The 11,727-nt window shown below is 43.7% G+C and overlaps 1 protein-coding gene across 4 annotated transcripts; it reads right to left on the bottom strand.

The window, feature by feature from the left end:
* Nucleotides 1-7,352: 7,352 nt before the first annotated feature.
* Nucleotides 7,353-11,371, bottom strand: LOC121551324 (zinc finger and BTB domain-containing protein 26). 4 transcript variants are annotated; one of them, XM_041863917.2, is made up of 3 exons: nucleotides 10,592-11,371; nucleotides 9,963-10,130; nucleotides 7,353-9,776 (listed from the first exon to the last, which is right to left on the bottom strand). In XM_041863917.2, the coding sequence occupies exons 2-3, from the start codon at nucleotides 10,101-10,103 to the stop codon at nucleotides 8,613-8,615; spliced, it is 1,305 nt and encodes a 434-aa protein (XP_041719851.1). In that variant the 5' UTR covers nucleotides 10,104-10,130; nucleotides 10,592-11,371; the 3' UTR covers nucleotides 7,353-8,612. The 4 variants fall into 4 exon arrangements, with proteins under 4 accessions (XP_041719851.1, XP_041719852.1, XP_041719853.1 ...); XM_041863918.2 differs by having other exon boundaries at nucleotides 9,963-10,749; nucleotides 10,998-11,371; XM_041863919.2 differs by having other exon boundaries at nucleotides 10,998-11,371.
* Between the last annotated feature and the right edge of the window lie 356 nt (nucleotides 11,372-11,727).

Below are 11,727 nucleotides of genomic sequence, written 5' to 3'. Positions count from 1 at the left end.
TGAAATGTACATGGATGGAAAAAAAAAAAATCAGTGATTTTTTTCTATGATAATGCGATTAAATAAACGCCTCCCTCTTTCCTGCAATTTCCCCTGTCTTTGATTATGTTACCCTGGCCTTTGCTTTTGCTGCCTTTTCCCAGTTGCTGTTTTGGCACATTCTTTCCAGCAACATAGCACCCTGTATCCCACTGCTGGTTTGCCTCTGAAGCTATGCAGGGTTGGCTCTGGTCGGTCCCTGGATGGGAGACCAGATGTAGCTGAAAGTGGTGGAAAATAAAGATGTGAAAAAAATGGAAATTAAAATAAAATGTCACTTGAATATTTTCACATGATTTGTTAACATGTTAAACTTCTCGTGTCCGAAAAACAAGTGTCTAAAAAAAATACAAATAAAATGTCATTGAAAATGTTCACATGATTTGTTCACAGGTGTTCACACCTGTCTGAAAAGCACATGTGATTTTTTTTCTAAGGGCAAGCTCTCTCTCCACACAGACACACGCAGACACACACACAGGCTAAAGAAAGAGGAGACTTGAACCATCATTTTTGATCATGTATAACAGAACTCATCTACGTATGTCAAAAAGGATCAATGTCCATTATGCTAGAGTGAAAGAAAGGTATGCTTTAGATTAGATTACTCCCTGTGACATAAACAATCTTTCAGCATGGGGAATTTTAACTCAGAATTCCCCAAACAGCTTCTTACCAAGATCTAAGCCTGAAGGTCTGTGACTTGTCTTACTGTGCTGCTATCCACATCAAACAGAGGCAGGACACAAACATACTGTATATATACTGCACACATGCATGCTCGCACACACACACACACAAGCACACCCGCACGCATGCACACACATAAGCATACACACATGCATTCTTGAATGCACACACGTGTGCGCGCACACACACACACACTGTGGCTGGAACCCCCCGGCTGTAAGCTACACTAAATGCCACAGCTGGCAGACAAGGGTTATTTTTTAAATCCTTTTAATTAAATTCTGGAGCATTTTTAATTCATCTCAAGGTTCTGATTTAGAACAATAAGTGAGAGTTATAGGAGTAGGAAATGGAAGTCGTAATTTAGCAGGGCTGGGTGTGTGGACTTCCTGACGGGCCACCCCCAGGTGGTAAGGGTAGGTAACAACACATCTGTCATGCTGATCCTCAATACAGGGGCCTCTCAGGGGTGCGTGCTTAGTCCCCTCATGTACTCCTTGTTCACCCATGACTGCATGGCCAAGCACGACTCCAACACCATCATTAAGTTTGCCGACGACACAACAGTGAGTGGTAGGCCTGATCACCGACAACGATGAGACAGCCTATAGGGAGGTCAGAGACCTGGCCGTGTGGTGCCAGGATAACAACCTCTCCCTCAACGTGATCAAGACAAAGGAGATGATTATGGACTACAGGGAAAAAAAAGAGGACTGAGCACACCCCATTCTCATTGACCGGGTGGTAGTGGAACAGGTTGAGAGCATCAAGTTCCTTGGTGTCCACATCACCAACAAACTATCATGGTCCAAACACACCAAGACAGTCATGAAGAGGGCACGACAAAGCCTATTCCCCCTTAGGAGTCTGAAAAGATTTGACATGGGTCCTCAGATCCTCAAAACGTTATACAGCTGCACCATCGAGAGCATCCTGACTGGTTGCATCACTGCCTGGTATGGCAACTGCTCGGCCTCTGACCGCAAGGCACTACAGAGGGTAGTGCATACGGCCCAGCCAGCCTAGTCATAGACTGTTCTCTCTGCTACCGCACGGCATGCGGTACCGGAGCGCCAAGTCTAGGTCCAAAATGCTTCTTAACAGCTTCTACCCCCTAAGCCATAAGACTCCTGAACAGCTAATCATGGCTACACGGACTATTTGAATTGTCCCCCCCCACCCCACCCCCTCTTTTATGCTGCTGCTACTCTCTGTTTATTATCTATGCATAGCCACTTTAACTCTATCCACATGTACATATTACCTCAGTTACCTCAACTAACCTGTGCCCTCGCACATTGACTCTGTACCGGTACCCCCCCTGTATATAGCTTCCCTACTGTTATTTTATTTTACTGCTGCTCTTTAATTATTTTTAATTATTCACATATCCTGTGAGACAAACAGCCTCTTAAAAATTCTTAAGATGTCCAGTAGAGAACAAAAGGAACTCTGAGAGCTTCCACTGGGAGACTAATGATATGAAATAGATGATGTTCTGTGCTAAAACAAGACATTTGGAGCCATTTCTAGACAAGACTTATTTAACAAAGGGCGCTATATTTCTACCCAAACGTCCCATTTGCAGTGGGGATTTTAGCATGTAAATCTTGATGGGGCAAACTCATCCTTCAGCTTTTATTTCTTTCATCACATTCCCAGTGGGTCAGAAGTTTACATACACTCAATTAGTATTTGGTAGCATTGCCTTTAAATTGTTTAAGTTGGGTCAAATGTTTCGGGTAGCCTTCCACAAGCTTCCCACAATAAGCTGGGTGAATTTTGTCCCATTCCTCCTGACAGAGCTGGTGTAACTGAGTCAGGTTTGTAGGCCTCCTTGCTCGCACAAGCTTTTTCAGTTCTGCCCACAAATGTTCTATAGGATTGAGGTCAAGGCTTTGTGATGGCCACTCCAATACCTTGACTTTGTTGTCCTTAAGCCATTTTGCACAACTTTGGAAGTATGCTTGGGGTCATTGTTAATTTGGAAGACCCATTTGCGACCAAGCTTTAACTTCCTGACTGATGTCTTGAGATGTTGCTTCAATATAGCCACATAATTTTCCTTCCTCATGATGCCATCTATTTTGTGAAGTGCACCAGTCCCTCCTGCAGCAAAGCACCCCCACAGCATGATGCTGCCACCCCCGTGCTTCACGGTTGGGATGGTGTTCTTTGGCTTGCAAGCCTTCCCCTTTTTCCTCCAAACATAACGATGGTCATTATGGCCAAACAGTACGCGTCTCCTTCCTGAGCGGTATGACGGCTGCGTGGTCCCATGGTGTTTATACTTGCGTACTATTGTTTGTACAGATGAACGTGGTACCTTCAGGCATTTGGATATTCCTCCCAAGGATGAACCAGACTTGTGGAGGTCTTGGCTGATTTCTTTTGATTTTCCCATGATGTCAAGCAAAGTTTGAAGGTAGGCCTTGAAATACATCCACAGGTACACCTCCAATTGACTCAAATGATGTCAATTAGCCTATCAGAAGCTTCTAAAGCCATGACATCATTTTCTGGAATTTTCCAAGCTGTTTAAAGGCACAGTGAACTTGGTGTATGTAAACCTCTGACCCACTGGAATTGTGATACAGTGAAATAATCTGTCTGTAAACAATTGTTGGAAAAATGACTTGTGTCATGCACAAAGTAGATGTGCAAACTATAGTTTGTTAACAATACATTTGTGGAGTGGTTGAAAAACAAGTTTTAATGACTCCAACCTAAGTGTATGTACACTTCCAACTTCAACTGTATACGTATGCTACATGTGCTCCACCAAGTCAGAACAGTAGGCTAAGTTATGAGGGGGAAAGGGACAAAATTATTAGGGTGAGGCATATGGGCTACTAACAGCTTACTACACAAAATACACTTAGTAGGACTTTCTTAGCTACAGTATACATATCTCCCTGGCATATTACATAATTTATGCAGCAGCATACAAGACATTTTTGGACTCACCTTGTTGTGCTGTACTCACTTGAACAGGAAGGTGGCGCGGCATCAAACTTAGTCATCAAAGTCTGTCATTCTCTGGATTTATGGTGCTTTCAAGACAACTGGGAACTCTGAAAAAAACAAGGTCGAATCATGACGTCAGTGATCTTCAGGTCGGAGCTCTAGAAAGTAACCCGAGTTCCTGACTTGGAATTCCGATTTGGATGACCGTTCAAAGCGTATCTTCCCAGTCGGAGCACCTTTTTTTCCAGAGTTCCCAGTTGTCTTGAACTCACTGAAGTCTGAGATTTCCCAGTTGTTTTGAACGCGGCAGAAGTCATGCTGAATTGACAGAATGGCCAATGTACTCAACCTTTTCTGGCCCATGGCATGTGAATGTTTATCCTTTTAAGCTTGTATAAGAGACCCTTAAACCCAGACTTGGACCACACACCCACTCCACTGAATAGCAGGCTAGTGATTGCTTTGCAACGCTTGCAGTTAGCCACTGATTCCTTCCAAACCACTCGTTGTTGAATTTGCGATTTCCAACTTGTTGTGTAACGTTTATGTCCAATGACCGATGAGCACTGATACGTTTTATTTATAATTTCTCTTCATATGACAAGGATTGAATGTCACGGATCCCCCCGGTACTGCTGCTCATTCTGTTCACCAGCCCCGGAGGTCTACGTCACCGCTATTCTAGGCGTCACCAACCCCGGACTGTCTTGTCTCACTACGCACACCTGGTTCCCATTTCCCCTGATTAGCATGTGTATATACAGTTGAAGTCGGAAGTTTACATACACTTACAGTGGGGGAAAAAAGTATTTAGTCAGCCACCAATTGTGCAAGTTCTCCCACTTAAAAAGATGAGAGAGGCCTGTAATTTTCATCATAGGTACACGTCAACTATGACAGACAAAATGAGAAAGAAAATCCAGAAAATCACATTGTAGGATTTTTAATGAATTTATTTGCAAATTATGGTGGAAAATAAGTATTTGGTCAATAACAAAAGTTTCTCAATACTTTGTTATATACCCTTTGTTGGCAATGACACAGGTCAAACGTTTTCTGTAAGTCTTCACAAGGTTTTCACACACTGTTGCTGGTATTTTGGCCCATTCCTCCATGCAGATCTCCTCTAGAGCAGTGATGTTTTGGGGCTGTTGCTGGGCAACACGGACTTCCAACTCCCTCCAAAGATTTTCTATGGGGTTGAGATCTGGAGACTGGCTAGGCCACTCCAGGACCTTGAAATGCTTCTTACGAAGCCACTCCTTCGTTGCCCGGGCGGTGTGTTTGGGATCATTGTCATGCTGAAAGACCCAGCCACGTTTCATCTTCAATGCCCTTGCTGATGGAAGGAGGTTTTCACTCAAAATCTCACGATACATGGCCCCATTAATTCTTTCCTTTACACGGATCAGTCGTCCTGGTCCCTTTGCAGAAAAACAGCCCCAAAGCATGATGTTTCCACCCCCATGCTTCACAGTAGGTATGGTGTTCTTTGGAACTCAGCATTCTTTGTCCTCCAAACACGACGAGTTGAGTTTTTACCAAAAAGTTATATTTTGGTTTCATCTGACCATATGACATTCTCCCAATCCTCTTCTGGATCATCCAAATGCACTCTAGCAAACTTCAGACGGGCCTGGACATGTACTGGCTTAAGCAGGGGGACACGTCTGGCACTGCAGGATTTGAGTCCCTGGCGGCGTAGTGTGTTACTGATGGTAGGCTTTGTTACTTTGGTCCCAGCTCTCTGCAGGTCATTCACTAGGTCCCCCCTTGTGGTTCTGGGATTTTTGCTCACCGTTCTTGTGATCATTTTGACCCCACGGGGTGAGATCTTGCGTGGAGCCCCAGATCGAGGGAGATTATCAGTGGTCTTGTATGTCTTCCATTTCCTAATAATTGCTCCCACAGTTGATTTCTTCAAACCAAGCTGCTTACCTATTGCAGATTCAGTCTTCCCAGCCTGGTGCAGGTCTACAATTTTGTTTCTGGTGTCCTTTGACAGCTCTTTGGTCTTGGCCATAGTGGAGTTTGGAGTGTGACTGTTTGAGGTTGTGGACAGGTGTATTTTATACTGATAACAAGTTCAAACAGGTGCCATTAATACAGGTAACGAGTGGAGGACAGAGGAATCTCTTAAAGAAGAAGTTACAGGTCTGTGAGAGCCAGAAATCTTGCTTGTTTGTAGGTCACCAAATACTTATTTTCCACCATAATTTGCAAATAAATTCATTAAAAATCCTACAATGTGATTTTCTGGATTTTTTTTCTCAATTTGTCTGTCATAGTTGACGTGTACCTATGATGAAAATGACAGGCCTCTCTCATCTTTTTAAGTGGGAGAACTTGCACAATTGGTGGCTGACTAAATACTTTTTTTCCCCACTGTATATACTGAGATCATGTGACAGATCAGATTGCACACAGGTGGACTTTATTTAACTAATTATGTGACTTCTGAAGGTAATTGGTTGCACCAAATCTTATTTAGGGGCTTTAGTAGAATGAGAGGCTTAATTAAAGATGTTGCAGAACTGCTGTATTTGAATCACCACTCCCTTCTGCCCAGTTTCCCTGGTGTTGCTACGGTAATCAAGCTGTTTTTACCATCCCTGTAAGTCGCTTCTGCGCAGAGATCGTTTCTAAACTAAAACTCATAAAGAACTACCTAAGAACGAAGCATTAGGCTCTCGGTCTGATATTGGCTTTTGAACACCTGAGTAAATTCAACTCATTGCACTGGCGCAGTCATGGCCTTGTCCACAGGATTTGTTCACCGATATCCCCTTACTTTCAATCAGTTCAATTATTAATTTTTTAAGACCTGGGGCACTTTGATCAGTCACATTCTTGAAGCCCAAGAAACAAACACTTAGCTTCCTAGTAGATATGGAAATTAAAAAGGTTTATGAATGAATTGTTGGAGGGTTACTGTCAAAATTATCAAATAAATAAATAGACATCAATGACAGGCGCAAAGGCCCCAAGGGCTCGTGTCCCCCCAGTAAGTGTAGGTGAGCCAAGAGTTAGGATTATGACTGGGTGCACAGTGGCACTGCAGAGCTTCAGCCAAGCAGATCCTGTCTGCCTGAGTGATTGGGCTAGGAGCAGGAAGATACGCCAGCTGCCCCATAGACCATGCGTCCATGCACCAACGCACCTGCACACACACACATGTGCACACAAACACACACACACACAGAGGGCGTGTTCCAGATTCACAGACAAAAACTCTGTGCAGGCCTGCTCAGAATTTTAGATCTTTGCCAAGCCTGGTGATGTGTTTAATGTCTCAGAAATCACATCAATATGAAATAATAAGATGGGCGGCTGGTAACCTAGCGTATAGAGCATTGGGCCAGTAACCAAAAGGTTGCTGGTTCGAATCCCCGAGTCGACTAGGTGAAAAATCTGTTGGTGTGCCCTTGAGCAAGGCACTTAACCCTAATTGCTCCCATAAGTCACACTGGATAAGAGCATCTGCTAAATGACTACAATGTAAATGTAATATATACTGTATAAGGATCTTGTAATCTACGCAGACCTGCACTGCACGTGTATGAAGAACTGTCTGTAGGTTATTTGTAACCACTGGTCAAGTAGTCTATCAACTGATGTGCCCCCTTATTCTCATATCTATGTAAATAAAACAGAGATAAGTGTTACACAGTGAATACTTATATTAATAATGCATGGTATGAAGTACAATAGGGATATTGCTATCAAAATGGAGCAGAGAAAAATAATAGTGTAAACATTCAGTCCATTCATTTACTACATTATAATAATCCTGATGCTGTGGCATTGGGAGCAGTCATCAATCTAAATCATGTTCCAATCTTGAATTACAGTACTGTAACACCAGTGATTCACCCACAACAATGGCCAGCAAGAGTTCAGAGGGTATAAAAGACAACGCATCATGCTGTGCAACGATATGGTATACAATGGCTCCATCTACTGTAGAAAGTATGCTAATGCTTTTGAGTTTACAGGCTGACTACAGTGACTTGATTTGTTGCATTGTGCTGAAAAACATATCAGTATTTACATGGTGGTGACATTGGCAAGTACAGTGTTATTACAGTATAGATACACGTTGTTACATAGTACTTACAACTATTCATGTTTGGACTTTGTAGGCTATCAATTAGATTAGCAAATAAACTTAAATTGACAGTTGGCCCAAACAGGCCATACTAAGTACTAATGTGTGCACACACTGTAATTATCCTGTACCTACCAATGTAAAAACTTTGCAAATAGATCAGCTTTTAGTGTCACTTAAAGATGCGTTATAAAGGTTTTGTATAGTTTCAGCCAGTAGTTTTGAAAGTAGTGCTCATGAGCCAAACCGGGTCCCTGAAAAGTGTGCACAATTGTGTACAATGTCATCCATTTGGCATGATATGTTACCTCCTGCAATTCGTATGATATGTTACGAATTCCAATTCGTACAATATATTACGTTGAATCTCTTTAAAGTAAAGTGGGACTCATCGTTTTCCTGTTGGGAATCTGATCCTCTGATATGTCACAGTAGAACCACAACATACTCATCATCCTTACCCACATGTCATGTCCTCATACAATACTCAAGCATATATTGTCTACCCCATTTCCAAAACAGGCATCATAACATATTATGTGCTACAGACACACTTTCATCACTTTTGTTCTACTGTAGGTTTCCTTAGCCAAAACAATCCTCATCAGGACAAATCATTTCAGTTTATATTTTTAGTACTCATTTTACAGTAACTCTTCTTCTAATATTCAGTCTTGTACCTTCAAGTACCTTACAATGTGGTTTACAATTCAGTTAACACTACTACGCAGCTATTAATTTATGACTGGAATGGAACGCGATACAGTGCTACAGAGAGTCACCCATAAGAACAGGCTTATTGTCCATGCTACAGTCCTGCAGACTCAAAGTCCAGAACCCCGTCGTGTAGTTGGCTCCTCTCGTTGGCGTTGTCAAAGCTGTTCTTGCCGTGGATTTGTTTGAGGTGTTTGCGGAGCACGGGCTTGTGTGCAAACACCATGTCGCAGTAGTTACAGCGATGGGGCTTGTCTCCGCTGTGTAAGTTCAGGTGGTCCAGGAGAGAGCATTTCTGAGTGAAGGTCTTGCCACAGATCTTGCATTGGAAGGGCTTGATGCCAGCGTGGACCCGCATGTGCCGGTGCAGGTTACCCTTCTGGGTGAACATCTTGCCACACAGCAGGCACATGAACAGCTTGTGCATCTTGAGGTGGTTGGCATAGTTCTCTAGCTGGCGGAACACGCGGGCACACTTTGGGCACTGGTGGTACCACTGAAGGGATTTGTCTGAGTTTCGTAGGTGCCCCCCCAGATTGGGTCTCCCTGTGGCTGAGGTGGGTAGTGGAGGGGGGCTGAGTGGGTATCCTGGCAAGGGTGGCATGGTCATTTCGCTAGCCCGGGTGTCCACGGTGGAGTTGATGAGGGAGTGCTGGGGCTCGGGGGAGTGTAACGACAATGGGGGGCTGGTGGGGAAGCGCACTGCAGTGGAGGCAGAGGGAAGTTCAGACATCTCAGACACCCGCTCACACACGGACTCCACCTTTACGATGGTGATGGGGCTCTCCTCGCCCTCACTCCTGTCTCGCTTCTGCCTCTGGGGAGGGGTCATCAGCTGAATTGTCACATCATCATCGTCTTCATCATCCTCCTCCACCTCACGATGCACTACCTGTGCTTGGGGCAGCTCATGTACTCTCTGGGCGTGAGAGGCTCTGAGAGTCTCTCCATCTCCCTCCTCCTCCCGATGCTGCTGTTTCACCTGGCAGGGTCGCGGCTGGATGAACTTCTTGAGGGCCTGGGTGCACTGCTCCACTACGTGGCCCATCTGGAGGAAGCTGGCCACAGTTAGGTATTTGACCAGCTCTATCTCAGGCAGCTCCAGGGTTCCCGTGTAGCAGGACAGCAGCAGCTGCTGGCCCACCTCCGCCTCCTGGGTCATGGAGATCTGGACCTCCCTCATGGATGAATCCTGCAGGAAGAACTGGTCCCGGAGGAAGGAAGAACCGGCTGCCAACACCACCTTGTGACCGGGGACCTAATCATAATATTGATAGAAAAACATTATTTGTATAGCACAATTCATACAGAGACTGCAACTCAAGTGATGTGCATAATAAAATAATCAAAATAGATTAAATAGATTTAAAAAACATGGTAAACAGTAAAAGCAGCATAGAATGCTTAATAAGTGAAAAAACACAGGTGATTGATGGATGCGCACCTCCAGGTCATTGATGCGCACAGTGACGTCACAGAATCGGCTCTGGTGGCGGAGCAGGTTCATCTTCTGCAGCATGGAGTCTCCAAAGGTTCTGAAGTGGAACTGGAGGATCACCTGGTTCTGCTGCTGGGCCATGGACATGGTGGCTTACTGCAGCTGCCTGCAGGCCTGGTGGAAGGGAGTAGACACAATGGCAATACATTTGATAACAGGTATATGGAATATGATGCGGTTTAAAAGCATTTTAAGACTTGTCATAAGCATATGACCCCCTTATAATGTATTATTATCAGAATGATCCTGACTTAATAACAGCCAGTTTGAGCCAGTTGAATATGTCATAAAGGCTCATAAGACATTATTAAGGCTCAAAGCATGAGGAGTGCAACTTTTATTTAGATTTCTGAGCAATGACTAGCAGTGTCATGTGAAGAAGTGCACAATTACTCAATACTAATACAGCAGTCCCACACTTGAGAAAATAAATATAAAATCATGACATAACATGTTATATTATTTCTTATTACAAAATAGATAATTGATCAATAATAATGCAGTAATTATAAGAGATCAATATGAAAACTCCACCATATCAGGTACTAAAACAATATAAAAATCTCCAATCTCACGTGGTAATATTAGGATTATTATTAGGCCTATTATAAGGCTGCTGTGGAGAGGAGAGACAGCCTGGTTGACGCGCGACCCTTCGAGAGCTGGTGTCAGCCAGACTAGAAGAGAGACGATAGACACTGAAAACCGCTGAGCCTATTCGTTGGAAGACAAACTGAGGTTTGATAAACATTAAGAAAAAATGTTAGTCCCTTTGGAGAAAAATCTAACAGAAACACAGTTAATCGTCATTCATTGTTTTAGTGAAACGACCTAGCAAAATCAAATTCTGTCTACTCAGTGTTCTTTTTCTTCACGGTAATCTAGATGCTGCTCTAAAACAGTGGCCATATTTCACCACTGTTTCCCGAATGTAAAGACAACGGCATTACTACATTTCAGCACTAGAGAAAACGTATTCACCTATCGTATATTGCTAATAGGAAAACCCCTCCTCGAAATATGGTTTTCTCTCGGTAAAATCGGTTTAGATGGATCTACTTTTCAATCTAGAATCGTCTTGAAAAATTGCAGATTGCCTACAGTGCGGAAGAGTAGGGAGGGGCGCCACTCTCTCAGCTAGAGCGATCTACAGAGGGATGACTTTTTAAAGCGGTAGAGAGCCATTTCAGCTGGTGGTCAGACTAACGCTGAGTGAGTGGTCCCATGGACCTAAAGCATAAATCATAGTCCACAGACGCTGAGGCCCGATAGTCCGACGTCCCATTGTGACATAGCTACGCGACTCTGAGAGAGGGATGCACAGCCTGACTCACACCTCCCCACAATTCCCAACCAACCCATCTCCTGTATTGGTCTATTCATTTGAATATATTGACAGTCAGAGAAATTGCTTGAGCTGCACTGAGAATTCGAACAGTATGTAAGCCAACAATTCAATATTCTAGAACACTGCAGTGCATTCGAAAGTATTCAGACCCCTTGACTTTTTCCACATTTTGTTACCTTACAGCCTTATTCTAAAATGGACTGAATTGTTTCCCCCCCCCTCATCAATCTACACACAATACCCCATAATGAGTCCTGGCTCTGGCTGGGCCACTTAAGGACATTTAGAGACTTGAGCCCAAGCCACTCCTGCGTTGTATTAGCTGTATGTTTTGGGTTGTTGTCCTGTTGGAAGGTGAACAGT

Source organism: Coregonus clupeaformis, chromosome 18 (assembly GCF_020615455.1).
Source record: "Coregonus clupeaformis isolate EN_2021a chromosome 18, ASM2061545v1, whole genome shotgun sequence".
Classification (NCBI taxonomy): domain Eukaryota; kingdom Metazoa; phylum Chordata; class Actinopteri; order Salmoniformes; family Salmonidae; genus Coregonus; species Coregonus clupeaformis.
Note: the sequence above shows the minus strand (reverse complement) of the source record. Positions and strands in the feature narration are given on the sequence as shown.

Bases quoted from the DNA above. Each gene is read 5' to 3' on its own strand.
- LOC121551324 (XM_045226999.1), bottom strand. From the start codon at position 10,103: ATGTCCATGGCCCAGCAGCAGAACCAGGTGATCCTCCAGTTCCACTTC. The intron at 9,777-9,962 runs GTGCGCATCCAT...TATTATGATTAG, and splicing joins TGCGCATCAATGACCTGGAG to GTCCCCGGTCACAAGGTGGT.